The sequence below is a fragment of the Arachis stenosperma genome, chromosome 5 (genome assembly GCF_014773155.1).
Source record: "Arachis stenosperma cultivar V10309 chromosome 5, arast.V10309.gnm1.PFL2, whole genome shotgun sequence".
Taxonomy (NCBI): domain Eukaryota; kingdom Viridiplantae; phylum Streptophyta; class Magnoliopsida; order Fabales; family Fabaceae; genus Arachis; species Arachis stenosperma.
This window is the reverse complement of record NC_080381.1, coordinates 129,535,151-129,557,441: the sequence shown is the minus strand read 5'-3', so window position 1 is coordinate 129,557,441 and position 22,291 is coordinate 129,535,151. Positions and strand designations below refer to the sequence as shown.

Below are 22,291 nucleotides of genomic sequence, written 5' to 3'. Positions count from 1 at the left end.
GAAAATATTTTTTGCATAGTTATTTCATCAGTGACATACTTCGTCTTGAATTATACTTCTAAATATTATTACATAATACTTCTACACAACAGTAGTCACTCTTTTTGATATTTGAGCAATATTAAAAATAAACTAACTAATGTTGGTTCATACAATGATTTTCTTTTGATAAATTATTATTTTGATCCTTAACGTTTGAACCGAATCTTAAATTGACCTTTAACATTTCAAATTTTTTATTTCAGTTCTAAAAAATTATAAACGGATTTAATATTGTATTACAGCTAAATTTGACTTGAATAATTAACAGAAAAACTTTTATATTAACAATTATTAATAGACCAATTTTATTTATGTACTAAAATTAAAAGAAAAACTTAAAAGGGAACTAAAGAAAAGAGAATAAAGCCGGGATCTGAAGAAATGAAGCGAAGCAAGGAGCAACGGAGCGTGTGTGTGTGTTGAGGCGAGGCGTCATTGACATTCAGATTCACATTCAATCCGTACAGTTGTCGATCTAAACACCTTTCCCCATTAAAACCTTTTCCGTTCCCTCCCCCAAACCCAAACCCAAACCACCAACAACTAACCACTTCCATTCCCAATTGAAGAAATGTCGCAACAAGAATACGGTTACGCCATCGAACTCTACTTGGACCCGGCGCTGGAGAACCAGGTCCTGAAAGCATGGAACGCCCTCGCTCGCCGCCAAATCAGCACTCACCTCATCGACATGGCCTCTCGCCCTCACATCACACTCTTCTCTTTCCCTTCTTCCTCCCTCGACCCTTCCAAATTCGACTCCATCCTCGAACCCTTCGCTTCAAAGCAAGAGCCTCTTCCCCTCTCCTTCTCCTCCATCGGCTCTCTCTCCGGCGACTCCAACCTCCTCTTTCTCTCTCCCACTCCCACGCTTTCCCTCTTGCAGCTCCACTCTCAGCTCTCCGATGCCTTGAGGAAAGAAGGCGTTGAGGTTCCCGCTGACTATTCCGTTGACAATTGGATCCCTCATTGCTCCGTTGCCAAGCACGTTCCCAAGCCCAGAATGGCCGAAGGATTCTCTGTTTTGAGGGATTTGAAGCTTCCTGTTACTGGCTATGCTGTTGACATTGCCCTCGTCGAGTTTTCGCCCGTTCGCGAGCTCTTCTCCTTTGTTCTTGGCACTGCTCTTGGATCTTGATCAAATGAGGTTATTTATTCTTTTCCTGTTCTATTGTTTTTTTCTTCAGGGGAAGATTTAGCTCTTAGAACTTTACTACCATATTCCGAGTGTTTGTTTCTCATCATGGCATTAGTATGGATGCAAGAAATGGTTTCAATGTGATAACTTTTCATATAACAGCTTGTAACTTTTTACGTGGGAGTGTAATTTGTTTAGAAAAGATAGGAAGAACATACTCTTCCCGAAAATAACAGAATCAATAGGCCTCTCTTTTTTCTTTTCTATTTTCCTCTTAATGTTTTAGTATAGTATAGTGTTTTTTCTCTACCTTCATGTGATAAGCATTACTTGGGGTTTCACGTGACCTTCAAGATTGATGACTTAGTGTTGAGTTAGCGCTATAGTGTTAGAGGATTGTGTCTCACATCATTTGAGTATTTGTTATGATTTGTGTTCTTATATAGAATTTGGTCTTTCCTATGATTCTTTTGCTTTAGAATGGTTATGTGAGGCTTACTCAGTGTATCTTAGATTCATAGCTTGTTCCTTTTATCTTCCATTAAGGAAGAATGTGAGTTGAATAATATTTTTGCCTTCGTTACATCTATGCATTGTGATGCAAAGAAACTATTGGTGACTCTAAATTTGTACTTTTGGAGAATGCTCACAGAATTTTGAAGGAATAATCTATGATTTGTTTCCCACGAGTAGTTGGAGCTTGAAATGTTTTGACTGTTAATCCTTAGTTTGCCATTGAAGCCTCTGTATTTTTTAAGTATCTCCTAACATCAACATTACAGTATGGAGTGCTTTGATGAATTAATGTTCCCGTGCTGTCCTTCTAGGATAGATATTAATGATGCATATCCCTTTTAGTCATTTGACAGTTAGGCAATCCTTACCATTTGTATTTATCAGAGATTAAAAAGAAATGGTGATTTTCTAGATTAATATAAGAGGTGAAATAAGTATCTATTAGCATGACCTCACATGCTGTTCTAATTTCCTCCACTTCCTACTCTAATCTGAAATGATCTTGAAACTTCTGTTACTCACACAAGTTTTACTCTTCTTTTTTTTCCTTCTCTAGTTCTCTAACCTTCCCTCCCTCCTCTTTTGGGTTGGCTCATAAGGTAACTGGAACCTAAAATATGATTTCAAGGTATAATTGAATTGGGTAACAAATAGTTTAGCATTTTTAAGATTAGATGACTTCAAGTTAAAATTGAATCAATAACAAGCATTTAAAGTTTGACGGTTTATATATTTGCAGGTATGTAGATGGCTAAGTTTATGGTTTTGTAGATGGCTAAGTTTATGGTTTTGTAAAATGAGTTATTTATGCAGGCTTTGAGATAAGAAATGAAATGCTATACATATACTTCGGAGTGATTGTATGATATTAGATTTCGGTTTAAATCAACCCGATAGCTAGGTAGTTTCAAAGAGTCTCTTCTACAAATCAAGCACTGTGACCGTGAGGGAATAATGTGTTTATGATGATGTTGATAACTAAAATTTGGATGAAGAAGGAATGAGTAGAAAATTAAATATTTTTAAAATGGATCATTTGTAAATTAAACATTCATGAAAGTTAGGTATTTTGTGCAGCTATTTTTGAAAGTGCTACTGGCAACCTTCTCTTAGAAGGGCTATCAAATCCAAAGGCATGAAGGAGTGTCTTTGTATAAGGAGTAGAGTAAAGGTATAAAATACATTAGCTTTTGCAGTTGTCAAAGTAGTTGTTTATTTGGGTTGTTTGTGTAGCATTGCTGTATGATAATTATCATGTCAAAAGCAGACAATAATTCACATCTCTTCTTGATTTTATGGAGTTAATTATTTGGGTTGTTGTCATAGCATTTTTTTTATTACCATCCTGCCTTCGGTTTATTTAATAATCTGTAATCTGTTCTTTACATTATGATCATTATTTTCATTGATTCCTATCTAGCATGGTATGGTAGGTTTTTTAATCATATTTTTCGTTCTCTGCCAACTTATTGAGGCCTTTGAATCGTTCTCTCTCTCTCTTTTTTTTTTATTTTTTATTTTGGAGGAAAAAGTTTAGCATAAGTGTTTCAAACAATGCGGAGCTCTCTGTTCTTGCATGAGTTAATTCAACCGGATGATTATTTGGGATGCCAACCATCTTTCTTTAAATGTTAATTATGGTGGAACTTGAGATTTGTAATTCCAAATCCGTGAACATCCATCGTATTGCTTTGTTGGTAATACATGTAGCACATTGTTTACCATAAATTATGGCTAGTACAGTTACGGAGAATGAACATGGAGGGGACACTGATGAAAATGACAAACTACCAGTTGATTTTGAAAGTAATGAAAGATTTATCTTTTGATTTTCTGTGGTCAAATATCATAATTATCATTTATCTTTTATTTACCGTGATTTCTTTACTTTTCGTTCTCAATTTGATAACTAGGTTGGGTTAAATGTCTTGTCACTCATTTGTATAATTCACTTCAATTTTACGAGTAATTTATTATCAACAATTTGTAACTTAATTCCTTTTTTTTTCTAAAAAGAATTATCAATAGCAAGCAGTTACATATATATATCATGTCACTGATGTCAGTGTAACACTTAGTCTAGCTTAAACTGGCACTAATTTATTACTCAACTAAGATATTTTGTTAATCATATAATCTTATTTCAAACAAATCCGTTTCAATCAGCAAAGTTTTCAAACATTTGACATTGATATGTCAAAGACATTAATTTATCCCTTGCTATGACGTGTTAAATTACCTTGAGGATAAACGATAAATGAAAATGTAATCATTACACGGTTTAAAAAGTTCAACGGGGTTATTGCAAGATCAACATCTTTTTTCTCACAGGACCGCCTAACCCAGATAATTCTAAAGTAATAATTTTGATTAGTGTCTCACAGACATAAATAAATATAGATGTATACACTATACAGAGTTGTTTGGTAATACTGAGCTATAAACAGAGAAATATGGAAGTACACTAGCATCTCGACCTCGGTGTCCTATTTCACCATGTCCTTGAATGCAACAACCCCTTTATCACACAATACACGTTGCACTGTGACACAATGTAGCCGAGAAAAGAAGTTACAATAAAATTTCATAAAAGTATTGGTACAATATACTTTCTTGTCCATTTTGTGGCACAAAATTTATACAATATAATTACTATAATAATAACATCCAGCATTTTGAAATATACTGAGCACCTGCTTATATTATTGCTAACTATGCAATTTCAATGAGTATAGAAGAATTCTAAATACAACAAACACAAGCCAGCTCATACACCTAATAGACTTTTACTATAGCAATAGCTCTATTTGAAGTAGCAGAGATCCCCATTAAATTAATTGAAATATAATTATCTCGAAATAGGAATGTAGTCTTCATTCCCACACTAGATCTATTTGAGAGGAAGAAGGAAGATGAAATAGTGAAAAAATAGACCATGGTTTTTGTATAGATAAAAAGTGAAATTAGAACTTACTGAAAAAATTCAGAGCCATTCAGACCCATGACTAGATGTTGAACTATTTCCTTGTTTTCGTACCTGCTGTAGGGTAATTATGAGACCAATGGCATCTATACCCTGTCCAATATATATCTCTGAAAATGAAGCAATACCAAAACTGAAGCTGTAATGCAGTGTGTGATTTTCCTTTGTGTTCCTTTTTGAGCCTGAGTTGTAATAAAAACTCTCCACTTTTATTGAGTGTCGAGAAAGGAATGGCAAACAAGTCTCACATCGCCCGGAGTTTTGAGAATGCTGCCGATGTAGGACTAAGCTTACCCTTTCGAAATTCAGGTCATCTTAAAATTTAACCACATTAGATACTTCTTAATCTGCTGTTTGTTGCCTGATTAAAATGCATGCCCAAATTAAAAATGTGTTTTGAACCCTGCTGATACTTCTCTCTAATACTATGTCTGATATGCACATGTGTTTAGTTAAGTCTCAAATAACTTGGGCACAGAGAAGTATGGTTATGGAACAGCATTGGTGCTGAATGAAGGGAACAACAGCATGAGATTAGCCATTGCAGTGTAGGAATCATGGTGATTGGATAAACAACCGTAGGTGTGTGTGTGTATCTTCTGTTTCTTGCGTTTGGTAAGTTATGTGGCCTCTTTAGCTCTTCCAAAGTGCTTCTTGTTCATAGCTCAACTTGAGTAAAGGGATATATATCAATGCAAGTTTCAAATCATCAAATGGCTGAAAGCGACTTGGAATAAGCAAAACCTTGTGTGAAGAACAAATCAAAAGAGTTTTCATGACACAGGATAAACAAGCATAAATAATTGTAGACAAGGAAATTGCCAGTTTACATTATGAGCAAGAAGATTATACTAGCTAAATGCTATCGGGTTAAACTTAATTATGTTTATTTTTTTTATCAAATTGAATTAAATTATTAATTTAAATTTTAAATTAAAAATTTTATAATTTTAAATTATGTGAATAAAATTACATTAAATGAAAAATAAAAATATACTAATACTATCTAAATTGTATAAAAATGGGAGTAAGTTTGCCAAATCGGTCGACAAACTTATTACTTTTAATAAAGTTCATCCGTACAGAATTTCTTTCAACAAAATTTGCAAGTTCGCTGATGCAGTGGACAAAAAAAAGTTAGATCTCGATAAATAAAAATGGAATAATTGTTTTTAAAAAATAATTATTTTTTTTACTTTTTTTCAAAAAATTTTCCCTTATTTCACTAGCTGAGATCAATTACATGTATCAAATAATACCTTTACTGTTTGTCATAGTTTCCTTGTTCTCCTTTAAATTTTACTATTTCGTACACGAGAATGAAAAGCGTATTAAACTGAATTCGCACACTTTACTTGTTGATAGACAATAGGCACATGGAAGATAAAAATATAAGAAAAAACGTAATCTTCACACTTCATACTCTTCATCTAATAATGTAAACTTTTAATATAATTGCTTCCTAATACCCGCAGTCATAATATCAAATAAATCGTTGGAAGAATGAAGCCTCCCAAACTCATTGACGAAGCTAGAAGCTAGAACATAAATACAGTATGATAGGCATACAAGGTAAATTATCTAACTATGGAAATAGAATCATCTCATATTAAAATTTCACAGATATAGTGAAATATTTAATATTCAATTCATATAAGATTCAAACCAATCATCCACACGAAGTCACGAACCTCGAATAAACTATATCACATCAAGCCAACCAAAAACAACACTACACTGAAAGAAAAAGAACGAACCTCAAGCTTTATAAGAGAACAAGTGCTTAACACCAGCAATCATTATATTAAGAGAATTTAACGGAGGAACAAAGCCTCTCAAGATATTATTAAAGCACAACCATAATACAACATGACATGTAAAACAAAAACTAATTACCTAGTTTTTGAAGATACACCTTATCATGTAAAAGTAAAATTTTTTATATGATCCAATCATATATATCAATTTATCATTGATTTAATTAAGCTCTTGTGCATTTACCTTTATGCCTCACCTTGATGATAAATAATGGTTACAAATTATGTAAAATTTGGGTTAATATTCAAATTGTCTTTGAAAATTAGAATGCGTGAGTCACATAGGACGATTGGTCCTCTCTTTGTGATGGTTGAGACTTAAGAATTGTGATCAAGAAATGTGAGAAACGACCAACTTGTGTGTGCATGTTCAGTTGTTCACTAGATAACATATACAGCAATTATAAAAGGACATAGAGAATGAATAAGAGCAATGCTATGAATATATGGTGACCGATGAGTTTTCTAATAACTAGTAATATTATGAGTGCAAGTAACAACAATAATTAATCATATTGATATTGGTGACCGATGAGTTTTCTAATAGTGGGCTAACTATTTATTTATGAGTTTAATTTTGATGTACTCACAATATGACCACTGATCGTGTAAACATAATTAGATGCACCGTAAAACTGCTTTATTCTAACGGTATAAGTAGAATTATTTAAAGGAGTTTAATATAGTCGGAAGGGTGAAATGATGATCAATGGGGAATACGAAGGTATAGAGGGATGGGATTGGAAGTGTTTGGGGGAGAGTCCCAAACAGAGAAGGCACTAGAAGAGTTGAGCCACTTGAGAGTGATTTCAGGATAGTGACGGTCAATAACATCCTTAAGGCTCTCTGTAGAGTTGACCCATTCCAAACCCTTCTTAGTGTATGTCTCTTCATTGAAGTTGCTTGTGAAGAACCTATCAGCTTCTAACCTCCTAGTTGCCATGAGGAGGAATATAATGAAAGCAGTTTCACTAATAGCAAAGCCTTTAATCTTCTTCTCTGCCATTAAGCCAACCAACAAATCAAGCTCTTCAACATCATCACCATAAACATCTTCTAGTACTTCAATTGCTTCCTTGTCATCTGTTAAATCTTCCCATTTCGAGATTGGTATCAACAATAATGCCCTCCTGAATTCGTTGTATCTCGCTACATTCCTCTCTCTGTCCCTATAAACTGCATCATCACATATATTCATATCATTTTTTTTTATGTTTGGCATGTTAGAATAATAGAGGGTAAGGATTTGATATCATACTTTCAAGAACAGGTAGGTCCACGTGATCTGGCCTTTCTGAGCCGTCCAAGTTTTGTGGTATGAGATCTCTGAGCCACATTGGATAGTTCCAAAGCTCAAGTGCTCCACAAGCTTGGTGCCCCATTGATACTATTTGACTTACAATCCCTATCTTTGTTAAAGTCTTCTCTCCTTCTAGTCCAATCAAATTCTTCATAGGAATCCTATCATAATACCAAACCACAAAGGAAATTTTCTTAGCTTTTTTTTTAAGATTTGAAAAACATTTAGCAATGAATGTTGATATAATGTTCATACTCTTTGGTTAACGGTGGAGATTTATTGGGTCCAGGAGTGGCAGATATGTCTCTGAGTCGAAGATTATCAGGTAAGAGTGAGTGCATTCTATAAACACTGACAAATTCCTCAGTTAAAGAGTATGGGACACCATGATTATTTGGTCTCTTCAATCCTACAAGTCCTCCTAAGATTTTTCCTCCAACATGTCCAAACGTGTCCTTAAATTTCTTCCCCAACAATCCATACCTTGAGCGCACAATACTTTAAATTATTTCAATAATTAATCAAACATGCATGTACAGCTAATAAACAATTTTAGTTAATTAGGCACATATAATTAAGAGGAGAGTGTTTAGAGATACCAGTTGGCCCTCATGCCTGCAAGTAGAGTGTCAGTTTTAAGGAGCTCTACAGTCCAATCAATGGTGTGAATCTTTGCAATTACTGCTGACGTCACCAACCTTGCATGCCTATATATTTCTTCATCATCCAATTCTGGGTAGTTTTTCTGTTTTTAATTTGTGCATTCAACTTCAGATACATCAGACAAAATATTATATTACCCGTAACTGATTTCTAACGGTAACTAACTGCCTCTAATTATCTCTAACCAACTTAAAACTAACTTAACTAACTAGTTGATAAATATATAAAACGTGATCTATTGTAAAATTTAGGGTATGTTAGTTAATTACAACAGAAAACATATACATACCTTGAGAGCATCACAGACAGAATTGTGTTCATGAACAAAAAGGGCCTGCAAAGTTGAGACACCAGCCCAACTATTACGGACATCACCAGAGACTGCAATTCCATTTTCATTATGGAGAAGTTCCCCTTCTTCAGATATCTTTATCTTCCCATCTTTCAATGTTCTCAATCTCTTCAAAACTTCTCCATTGCTTCCGTATATCACACTTGCATCCCTTCAATTTATTGGTTTTAATAAATTATTAATTCATTAGGTCTTATAAACAGAGACTACACTACTTATGTGTTTGTGCTCTATGCCTTTTTTTTTTTTCAAAATAAACGAGATATAGGGTTTGTTTGAGTAAAGGTTTTATAAAAAAGAGCTTAAAAACAAAAATAATTTTATATTTGGATATCTTATATAAAAATATTTTTTTAGGATAAACCACTAAAAATATACTTAAATTACTTTAGTGTCGATAAAAATACTTTTAAATTATGTTATCAACAAAAATATTTTAAATTATTTAAAAATACAGTAAAATATCACACATTAAATATGTATTCTCAAAAAATATTTTAAAAAGTAAATTTTGGTATAGTTTTTTACGAACATAATTAAAAAAATAAAATATTTTTATCCTAAAAATAAGAAATCACTTTATTAATATCACTTAATATCAGATGCATGTGAATACAATTATCGGTATTTTAATTAGTGAGGATTATATCTACTTAATTTGATCAAATTTAAATATTTAATAAATTAAATATATTTCACATGGTCATTCTTAATACTTGGTATCTATATATATTATTGGCGTGATAATTATTATATACTTTTGGTTTACAAGATTAACTTAGGGATGGTTGAAAAAAATCGTAAAAAAAATAAAAATAAAATATTTTTCTTAATTAAAATAGGAAACATAAAACGGTGCCACAAATCATGCATGACAAAATTTATTGCAAAACAATACTGTACTAAGAAATTATCTCAATGCTCCTCAGCACTCATCATCATCATTTATTGAGTACGTGCAAGTATTGATCCCACTTCCATCTAATTTGACTTTAATTTATATATTATTAATGTAAATAAATTTTATACTAACATCAAATTAAATATTACTACATAGATCAAACTATTTTTTTAAAAGGTAAAAATACAAGTAAGAAAGTTTAAGGACAAAAAAAAAACAGGAATCACTTTTGTAGAGTTCTACTTAGGATTCTTGTTATTACACTATTAAGAATTAAAATTTAGTATTAATTAAGTGTTGGTCAAAAATAATAAATTTTATTAGTTACATAGTATTGGTTTTTTTATAAATTTTGTTATGAATATATGAAGCTAATATAATTTGTAGAGTCAGAGAAATAATATTTCTTACCACCATGGTGTTCGAATGTTTTTTGCTCCAGTCTTAATTTCATAAAAGCCTGTTGAAAATTCCTTTGTTTTGTAGAACCTGAAAGACTTAAGTGGGCATTCATCTGCAACTTCTCTTGCCGCTGTCACTTCAATCTGCATTCCAATATTATTTATCAACTTACAACTCAGGAAGAGAGAATATATATATATATATATATATATATATATATATATATATATATAATAACAGTTCATGAAACAAATTTGACACATATGTAGGAATTAGGATGTTGAACTCCTAACTGAGTTAACATATATTTCAGATGCAGTATATTCAAAATATATTCAATTTATTAAATGAAATAGATTTTGGATACACTAGCTCTCAAAATCAATGCATTTAAATTCTTTATATATCTCATATATAGGCATAATTTAAATAAATAGTTTAATTAAGTTTTTTTAAAAAAAACTTAAACATTATTTATATTAAAAATATTTTATAAATAAATTATTTTATATTTAATTTTTTAATCTTAAAAATATTTATTATAAAAAAATAATAAAAAAAGTATTATGAGTAAAATCATTTTTTTAACATTTCTGTAAATACTTAAATAATTTTTTAAAAAATTAAAATTTAATTTTAAAATTTGCATCAAACATTAATATTATAATTTTAATTTTTAACTTTTCATAAATTAAAAAAAAAAAGCTCTACTTTTGAACATATCCGAACAAGCTAAGCCATAGTAGTATTAGTAATATATGCTTAATTATCTTCTACCCATCACTACATTTGAGATATTGTTCAGATTCTAAATCGGTATATATATTTCAAAAATTACATATAATGATAAATAAACAATTTATTTTACTTATAAATATAAAAAGAGTTTAACTGATGCGTGTTTTAAAAATGTGTTATAAATTATTAATGATAAATTATAAAAAATTATGTAAAATTTAATTTTTAATACATTTGTTATGTATTTATTAAAATAAAAAAATTAAATTTTTTACTTATAATAACCTTACTTTGTACTCTTAGGATAAATATTAACGAAACTTATAATAAAAAAATCCGATTGGTAGGTGGGATGGGTGTTGATTTTGAATGGGGACTACATGTGGATGCATTTAACACTGCTCTGGATGGCATTAATTTTGAGATGCATATATTTCATCAGTTTTGCATTTGGTGTCTTTGTGTTATCCATTTAAATGTAATTAAACATATGATATGACAGACACTAATGTTATCTTTTGGAAAATATGGAAAGCTACTAAATGTTTATCAAAATGGAAGCCAAGAGTGATGAAACAGAAAAACAAATGTGAATTCTGTATTCTGGTGTAAATAATTGAAAAATGATTTGTTAAGATTAAGGACTTTGATAAAAAAAATTTAATTTTTTTATTAAATATACAATAAATACATTGAAAATACAAATGTTTAAAATCTTAAATATAAACCTTGTAACTGAGACTCTAATCCATGTTCTTAGCAAATTTTATTAAAAAAATATTCTCTTTTCGTATTAAGTACCTCTTTTTAGTTTTATATTTGTATTACATTAATTGTTATTTTTAAATTTTAATAACACATTAATTTATTATATTTATTATACTCTTTAAGTATTTTATTAAAAATTGTTTATTAAAAATTAATGAGATTATTACTGAAAATCATAACTATGAGAAAAAAAGAAGAAAATATGCTTTGAATAATAAAGGTTGTTTTAGAGTTATTTTTTTCTCAAATTTGTATATTTAATTTTTATAAAATTTAATTATTACCTTAATAATTGTATATAACTAAAAGAAAAAAAATAAGAAAGAGAGTAATATACAAATTTTTATATTTTATTTCTTTTCTTTATACATGACTTGAAATATAAAATTTAAATAAAGACTTGGCTGAAAAATTTAATTTAATATTTAATTTAAATTTGATGAGTTTAGATAAAATATACTGTTATTAACATGTATTTTAATAGTACATTATTTTATTATTATTATTATTATTATTATTATTATTATTATTATTATTATTATTAGTGAAAGTGTTAATTTTTTCTTTTAATAATTACACAATAAATATATTGAAAATTCAAAGTTCAAACAGATTTGTAAGAATTTTTGTAATTAATAATTTTGTCCTTAAAATATATGTTAGCAAAACTCATATTTTTAATCTAAACTTTTTCTTCACATATAATAATTTTAACTAATGTATTTAGCACAGTTATTAGCAAGATGCTTGAATAATCATATGAATTATCAATTATATATTTTTTTTCTTGGTATTTGTTCTACCTGGTTGGTGTCCTCAAGATGATCGATCCAATCATGTATCATAAACTGAATCCAAGAAGCTGCAATCACATTCAATTGTTTGCCAGTGTCTTTATACGTTTTGCGCGCCAGAAGTTTTGTTGCTACCACACTTGGATCCGGCTTCAGTAACTACTTACAAATAATTCATCATTATTGAATGAAACATTTGAAGTTATTTAATTATGAACTTATGATTATCAATACTATAAATAAGTAGAAATTACTTTTCATTCTTTTCTATTTTTGGCTTTCAATATACTTGAATTAGACTTGGTTCGATAAAATTTTTTTAAAAAGATCGATACTTATTTTTTTTAATTATAATCTTTTCATTTTATATTTGATAAATAAAAAACTTATGTGTTTATATTTATAATTTTTAAAAAATATTAATATTTTAAAAATATCTAAAATATTTTTTTTTAAAATTAACTTGTGTTAATTAAAATTAAAAAATTAATATAATTTCGTATATTAATTAATTTTTAAATTTAATTTTTATATTATGTTTATTGTAATATTTTTACAAATTATTTTTAATTTAATTTACCAAACATAGATATTATAAGTTTTAAAAGATTATTTTTAAAAATTAATTTATATAAACTATTTTTGAAAAATAAATAAAGCCTTAATTATGTCTTCGCTTTTCAATAATAAAAAGTATAACTTATAACAAAAATATAAAAGGATAAGCATGTTAAAAGTGAATTTGTTACTAGTTGAATAATAAAATTTTCACTAATAATATTTGAGAATTAAATATGTCAATTCTTTTTAAAGGTTGAAGGTCAAATTCATCCAATAATAATAGAGTTGTGTGATATAAATTCGTTGTCTTGTCTCACAATTAGAGACTTCAAATAAAAATAAAAAATAATTCATAAAAAAGATGATATTTTCTTGATGCGATAAGTCATGTATATCAAAGTAAAAATTTATTCTTGTAAAAATTCAGGTGCAGTGGACTTCATGTGAAGTTGATAGTTGAGAGTCGTTAGATAAAAACTTAGTCAAATCATCTAACAATTCTCAGTTATCAACTTCACGTGAAGTCGACTGCACCTAAGTTTCCATCTTTAGTCTTTGATCTAATTAAGAAGTTTTATTTTATTTTATGAGGACCTTATTTTTCTGATCAACAGGAAGAACATTTCTGCCAAAGAAAGAGCCTTGGCTTCCAGCAACTTCATTGAAGGGATCATTGTATTTTCCGTCAGAAGTTCTGAATGGAAAATCAGAAGGATTAAACCTAACACCCTTTGGTGTTGTTCCAACGTTGAAGAGGTTGTACTCCTCGTGAAGGTGCCTCCTAATCCCCAGATATAGTAACCCTAATAAAACCGGTAACCGGTGCCATTTGATCCCTAACTTGTCCATCGAGTGTATAATCTGTGTTAATCCATGAAAAAAAAATAATTAACCAAGCATATTAGAGAACATAAATACACATATATAATAATAATAATAATAATAATAATAATAATAATAATAATAATAATAATAATAATAATACGGGAGGTTTTTTGTTACTATGAAGAGAAAAGAGTCTATGATTGTCATCTTAGCAATTGCTTTATGAAAGTCTTTATGGATGAATTAGTGTTGGAATCTTGTGGCTACAACTTTAATTGGATCCATTACAATAGACCACATGCTTGAACGGTTGGACTAACTAGCAAACACTACTCAGCACTACTAATAACTTTGATGAACCAATGAATATGTATCTGTGTATATTTCTCGGAAAGCTGATCGTATTTATAATCGCAATTCGCAAGGGAAAGAAAATTTTTCTTCTTTTTCTATCAACAGTCGTATGTGATGGATCATAAAATTTTATTAGTGGGAGTAAAATATATAAAACATGATAATAATTTTATAAGGTGAATGCTATCCAACCCCTCTAAAATAACATGTAAGTTATCCTTCATTACGTGTCACATTGTAATTGGTTCTTATCTTAACCATAGTTGGGTTATTTTATAATTTATTATTCTTAAAATATCAAAGCTCCACTCCCGTTAATTGAAGCACATTCCACTCCTCCATTCTTTGTTTATCACTTCATCACGTGGATTTGGTCCTTCCAAGCACCGTCGCGTTCGTGACAAGAAGCGCTAACGTCATCGCCATGCCCTCCCACACAACCTCTCTTCCCAGTATAGTATAGCCAGTGTCTCTTTTTGGCGTGAATCACTGCTTACCCACATAATTAATGGTTAATTTGGTTATTAAATTTTTTATTAAAAAAATATATCTTTATTTAATTACATGATGGAATATATATTTATATGTAAAATATAATATAATAAAATAAATCTATTCAAAGTATTTAAAAGTATAATTAAAATCATGAACATACAAATATAATAATAAAATTTGTACTCCAAAAAAATAAATATATTTTTTTTATCATACATATATTATTTAAAAATAAATATATTATTAAAATTAATAACAGAAATTTAAAATGATAAAATTCAAATTTTTTACCGTATTTTTTATAGTATTTTTATTTTTAATTTTTAATTTATTAGTACTTATTATTTAATTAATAATTAAACAAATTATTTTATGAAAAATTATTTTTATATTATATTAGAGAAGAGACCAATATAACAGTTTAAAAAATAAATTGTATAAATATTTAAGAGATAAATATGAAATACATACCTAAGTAATGTTTAGTTTGGTTATTAATTTTTTTATTAAAATACATCTTTATTTAATTACACGATAGAACATATATTCATATGTAAAATATAATATAATAACTCTATTTAGAGTACTTAAAAGTATAATTAAAATAAAAAAATATATATTTTTTATTGTACATAAATTATTTTAAAAAATAATAAATGGTTAAAATTAATAACACAAGTTTAAAATGATAAAATCTAACTTTCTTACAAGTATTTTTTATAATATTTTTATTCTTTTAATTTTTAATTTATTCGTACTTTATTATTTAATTAATGATTAAATAAATTATCTTCATGATAAATTATTTTTTGTATTATCTTAAAGAAGAGACCAATATAACAGTCTAAAAAATAATGTAAAATAATTTTAAATAAAAAATAGATAATATTAAAATTTTTAAATACAAAAGTAAATTATATAGATAGATATTTAAGAGAAAAATATAAAATACATGCCTAAAATAAATAATACAGACAAAAATAATTCTCCATTTCTCAATAGTACTCTCATTTTGTCTGCTTTATTTATTTTAGGTATGTATTTCATATTTATCTCTTAAATATTTATATAATTTATTTTTTAAACTGCTATATTGGTCTCTTCTCTAATATAATACAAAAAATAATTTTTTATAAAAATAATTTGTTTAATTTTAATTAAATAATAAAGTACTAATAAATTATAAATTAAAAAATAAAAATACTATAAAAAATACGGTAAGAAAGTTAAATTTTATTATTTTAAATTTCTGTTATTAATTTTAATAATATATTTATTTTTTAAAAAATATATGTATGGTAAAAAAAATATGTTTATTTGTTTGGAGTACAAATTTTATTATTATATTTGTATGTTCATAATTTTAATTAAACTTTTAAATACTTTGAATAGATTTATTTTATTATATTATATTTTACATATAAATATATGTTCCGTCACGTAATTAAATAAAGATATATTTTTTTAATAAAAAAATTTAATAACTAAAATTAACCATTAATTAGAGGTTGTGTGGGAAGACAGTAGATGGCGATGACGTTGGTGCTTCTTGTCACGAACGCAACGGTGCTTGGAAGGACCGAATATAGGTGATGAAGTGATGAACAAAAAATGGAGGAGTGGAATGTGCTTCAATTAACGGGAGTGGAGCTTTGATATTTTAAGAATAATAAATTATAAAATAACTCAACTATGGTTAAGATAAAGACCAATTACAATGTGACACATAATAAAGGGTAACTTACATGTTATTTTAGAGGGGGTTGGATAGCATTTACCTTTAATTTATTAAAATATTCTAATGACTTTAACTCAGAAATTAGCATTTTCTATTATAAGTTTAATAAAACCAGTTTTTTTTTTTCTGCAATTCTTTATATCAATCACAATTGTCAACTAAAATTATAATTAGTAACATAAGTGTGTCAAAAGTGATCGAATAATATTATTGGTCAGAAAAATGGGTTGGACATTTTAGGTATGATAGAAATTATCAGGATTAATAGTCAAATTAATTTTTAGAAGATAAGATATTTGTTAAATTTATCTTGTTTGAAAATTTTATTCAATCAAATTGGTCATTTAAATATTACGAATTAATCATATTTATTCTCTAGTCACTCTATTAATAATTTTTTTCAAAGATTGATGTTGTATATAATATCTGATATGTCTAATTAGATCGTAAACAAATATGTTTATGAAAATTTATTAATTTAGTCATTTTTTCAATTATAAAAATTCTATTCCCAATATGACCTAGTGACTAAATTGATAGATTTTGTAAATATATTTAATTAACATCCAATTGAACATGTTACGTGACATGTATGCTATCAGTTAATACTTCACATCATCAATTATTGATGAAAATTATGAGTGGAGTAATTGAAAGACGTATATAATTAATTCGTAATCTTCACAGAACCAATTTGATTGAAAAAATATTTTAAGAACTAATTTAAAAAATACCTTATCTTCTAAAAACTAAAATGACTATTAGCCAAATATTATTATTATTAATTGTCAAAAGAATGGACTGAACATTTTTTTTGGGTATGAATATGATAGAGCATTAATATATTTTTGGGCTGGATACATTAATTTTCTTTTTTGGACTAAGATACATTAATTTAAAGATGCTTTAGAATTCCTATACTATGTCGAACTCGGAGTGCATTTTAAAGTCCCAACGCATGCAAACCATAACTCTCTTTTGTTATTACTCAACTCTGTCAGCCTTTATACACTTCCACTTGCCCAATGTGGTGATGTGGATATTCTTGGGACTTGGGGTTTAAAAAACAACATATAAGCTATGTCATGGTGAGTTACTTGACTTGTTTGTTAGTTAAAAATCCAGGTGAAATGTTAGTTTAAAATATAATATAATATGATATAATATAATATAATATAATAACTCTATTTAGAGTACTTAAAAGTATAATTAAAATAAAAAAAATATATTTTTTATTGTACATAAATTATTTTAAAAAATAATAAATGGTTAAAATTAATAACACAAGTTTAAAATGATAAAATCTAATTTTCTTACAAGTATTTTTTATAATATTTTTATTCTTTTAATTTTTAATTTATTCGTACTTTATTATTTAATTAATAATTAAATAAATTATCTTCATGATAAATTATTTTTTGTATTATCTTAAAAAAGAGACCAATATAACAGTCTAAAAAATAATGTAAAAATAATTTTTAAATAAAAAATAGATAATATTAAAATTTTTAAATACAAAAGTAAATTATATAGATAGATATTTAAGAGAAAAATATAAAATACATGCCTAAAATAAATAATACATACAAAAATAATTCTCCATTTCTCAATAGTACTCTCATTTTGTCTGCTTTATTTATTTTAGGTATGTATTTCATATTTATCTCTTAAATATTTATATAATTTATTTTTTAAACTGCTATATTGGTCTCTTCTCTAATATAATACAAAAAATAATTTTTCATAAAAATAATTTGTTTAATTTTAATTAAATAATAAAGTACTAATAAATTATAAATTAAAAAATAAAATACTATAAAAAATACGGTAAGAAAGTTAAATTTTATTTTAAATTTCTGTTATTAATTTTAATAATATATTTATTTTTTAAAAAATATATGTATGGTAAAAAAAATATGTTTATTTGTTTGGAGTACAAATTTTATTATTATATTTGTATGTTCATAATTTTAATTAAACTTTTAAATACTTTGAATAGATTTATTTTATTATATTATATTTTACATATAAATATATGTTCCGTCACGTAATTAAATAAAGATATATTTTTTTAATAAAAAAATTTAATAACTAAAATTAACCATTAATTAGAGGTTGTGTGGGAAGACAGTAGATGGCGATGACGTTGGTGCTTCTTGTCACGAACGCAACGGTGCTTGGAAGGACCGAATATAGGTGATGAAGTGATGAACAAAAAATGGAGGAGTGGAATGTGCTTCAATTAACGGGAGTGGAGCTTTGATATTTTAAGAATAATAAATTATAAAATAACTCAACTATGGTTAAGATAAAGACCAATTACAATGTGACACATAATAAAGGGTAACTTACATGTTATTTTAGAGGGGGTTGGATAGCATTTACCATTTTATAATTATATTTTATTATTATAAATTATAATTAATTTTCTAATTATTTAACTAATAAACCAAGACACTTATATAATAATAATAACATATAATTTAAAATTTTATTCTTTTAAATTTTATATTTTAAAAAAATTAAACAATTTTTTTATTGTTAATACAAAATTATATACTTCATTTTTTATATATATCACTAAATAATTATTTAAAAATTCATCTCTTATAAGATTATGAAATTGACTATTTATAATATTTATAATTAATTTTTTTTAATTGATATCATTAATACTAACAAAATTAGAAAAAATTTCAAAAGAAGAAACATAAATAGATATCCATATATTTGGATCTTATTACTTTTCATTTTAACTGTTTTTTTGTTGTTAGTTAATATTACTATATTTCAGAATTTAAATTACTAATGAATCTTATTATTCAATAATATTTGACCATATAATAAAAAATATACAATAATATAACTACAAAATGAAATGCAAAATAATTGAATGAATTAAAAAAATATAAAAAAATAAAAATAAATCTTTAATTAAATTTAAAAAAATTAAAGAATAAAACTAATGAGTTTTATTAGGAGTCAAAAAATTAAAAACAAATAACAAACTAAGAGAAGAGAATTAAAATTTTAAAAGACATAAAAAATTATGTTTTTAATACTTAAATTTAAATTACTGACTTAAATTTTAATTATTTTTTTATTATTATTATTTTTATAATTAATATAATATTATTATAAAATAATGAGATTTTTTTCTATACATAATGAAAATAGAGATAAATTTAAAAAAAGTAAAATGGAGTCAAATTTATTTATTAAGTAGAATAAATAAATTTTTATTCCATATACTGCTACATGTAACTATAAAATTTTAATAGGAGCACTTGTCTCCACAATCTTTAAAGTAGATCCGTCCCTACTGCTAGGGCCTCCTGTTTGGAAGAGTCCACATTTATCAAGTGTTTTTCATTCTTAATTTTTAAAAAATATTGGTGGTCATTATGTCATTGTTTTTCATTTTTAATTTTTAAAAAATGTTGGTAGTTATTATGTCATTTTATATATATATATATATATATATATATATATATATATAATATCAGTATAATTAGATATTTTTAAATATTATTCTTTATTCAATTTTTAAAAGAAATATTTTTTAATTTAATTTTTGAATAATTAATATATAAAAATAGATATTTAAATTAATTAAATAATAATACATTTTAAAAAAAATTAATCAAAAACTGAATTTTAAAGAACATAGAATAAAATATGTTGTTGAATTATTATACTAAAAGTAATAGATTAAAAAAATTGAATTTATGGATAATGGCAAAAAATAATATATTATAAGATGTATAAACTCGTGGTTATAGTGATGATATTTTTGCAAACAAGGAGTGAGTAGAACTATATAATAAATTGAATATATATCTGCTACACATTTAATTATTATTGTCATCCAAATTTAATTAAGTAGACTGAAGATCAACAAAAATCACTCTAATTCATTAAAAGAGCGTGATTATATGTGCGAGGTTTTATGTCGTCGTCTTTTTCTTCACGTTCCTCTCCCTCCTCCTTCTCTTTCTTCTTCTTCTTTTTTGCGTTCTTTTTTTTGCATGTTTTTTTTTCATTGTCATTCTTTTGTTGTTGTTGTTGCTGCTGAAATTTTTTTTTTCTTTTTCTCCTCCTTTCTTTGGTGATTTTGCAGCATTATGAGTTTTTTCTTCTTCTTTGTTTGATTTTTTTCTTGGTTTTATTCTTTTTAACAGGATGAAACAAGAATAATTATAACAAAATAAAATAACAAGAAGATGAAAAAGCAATAGAAGATAAAGAGAAAGAATTTTGAATTGTGCAGAACAACGAGACCAAATGAATGAACCAAAATTACATCTAGAATGAACCAAAAATTAAATTTCGAATGAACCGAAATTACTTAATGATGACGATGCACAAACAATCTCGTTTCAAAACAAGCATAGACCAAGTGCACTATATTTAAATCCAGAATAAATCAAAATTACTTAATGATTGCGTTCGAAAATAAGCACACAAACAAAATTGAATGATCCAAAATTCACTTAGAAATGAATCGAAATTACATCCAGAATAAATCGAAAATTATATTTTGAATGAACCAAAATTACTTAATGATAATGGTACACAAACAAACTTGTTACAAAACAAGCACATATAAAGTGAATCTTATTTAAATCGCGAATGAACCAAAATTACTTAATGACTATGTTCGAAAACAACCACAAACAAAATTGAATCATGAATAAAAGCATATTGAAATCCATCAAGTGATTTTGCAGTATTATGCATTTCTTCTTCTTTATTTGATTTTTTCATGTTTTTATTATTGTTAAGATAGAGGGTAAAATAAGAAGAATTATGAGAAAAAAACAAGAAAGATGATATGAACAAGACAAGAAGAAGAAGAATATGATGAAGAGTTTTGAAGAGTTTTTTATTCTTGTTTTTTTCTTTTTTTGTTTGATTTTTCTTCTCTTTTTCTTGGTTTTATTCCTCTCAAAAGAGGATGTCAGGAGGAAGAGTTTCGAATTGTGTACAAACAATTAAATTAGAAGTAGAATGAATCGCAAATTAATTTATGAATGAACCAAAATTACTTAATGCTGACGATATACAAATAAACTCGTTTCAAAACAAGCACAGACCAAGTGCACCTTATTTAAATCCAGAATGAACCGAAATTACTTAATGATTGTGTTCGAAAATAAGCACACAAACAAAATTGAATGACCAGAAATTCACTCAGAAATGAACCGAAATTACATCCAGAATGAACCGAAAATTAAATTCCAAATAAACCGAAATTACTTAATTATGATGATACATAAACAAACTCATTTCAAAACAAGCACAGACCAAGTGCACCTTATTTAAATCCCAAATGAACCAAAATTACTTAATCATTGCGTTCGAAAACAAGCATACAAACAAAATTGAATCATGAATAAAAACACATCCAAATCCATTAAGTGATTTTTGCAGTATTACGCACTTCTTCTTCTTTGTTTGATTTTTTTCATGTTTGTATTATTGTTAAGAGGGTAAAATAAGAATATGATAAGGAGTTTTTATTCTTGTTTCTTCTTTTATGTTTGATTTTTCTTCTCTTTTTCTTGGTTTTATTCCTCTTAAGAGAGGATGTGAAGAGAGAGTTTTAAATTGTGCATAACAATGAGACCAAATGCACATTAATTCACTAAAAAATGAACCGACATTACATCCAAAATGAACCAGAAATTAAATTTCGAATGAACTGAAATTACTTAATGATAACGATACACAAACAAACTTATTTCAAAACAAGCACAGACCAAGCGCACCTTATTTAAATCCAGAATGAACTGACATTACTTAATGATTTCATTCGAAAATAAGCACACAAACAAAATTGAATGAATAGAAATTCACTCAGAAATAAACCGAAATTACATCTAGAATGAACCGAAAATCAAA

The 22,291-nt window shown here is 26.7% G+C and overlaps 2 protein-coding genes across 2 annotated transcripts; one reads left to right on the top strand and one right to left on the bottom strand.

Moving 5' to 3' along the window:
* Positions 1-403: 403 nt before the first annotated feature.
* Positions 404-3,019, top strand: LOC130979409 (uncharacterized). The gene is made up of 2 exons (XM_057902849.1): positions 404-1,189; positions 2,774-3,019. Exon 1 carries the CDS (start codon positions 614-616, stop codon positions 1,178-1,180), a length of 567 nt encoding a protein of 188 aa, XP_057758832.1. The 5' UTR covers positions 404-613; the 3' UTR covers positions 1,181-1,189; positions 2,774-3,019.
* A 3,924-nt stretch (positions 3,020-6,943) lies between these two features.
* On the bottom strand, positions 6,944-14,154 carry LOC130982613 (alpha-dioxygenase PIOX-like). Its single transcript, XM_057906655.1, has 9 exons — positions 13,978-14,154; positions 13,570-13,836; positions 12,424-12,573; positions 10,124-10,257; positions 8,749-8,962; positions 8,396-8,541; positions 8,052-8,294; positions 7,755-7,957; positions 6,944-7,672 (listed from the first exon to the last, which is right to left on the bottom strand). The coding sequence occupies exons 1-9, from the start codon at positions 14,005-14,007 to the stop codon at positions 7,203-7,205; spliced, it is 1,857 nt and encodes a 618-aa protein (XP_057762638.1). The 5' UTR covers positions 14,008-14,154; the 3' UTR covers positions 6,944-7,202.
* Positions 14,155-22,291: the final 8,137 nt, after the last annotated feature.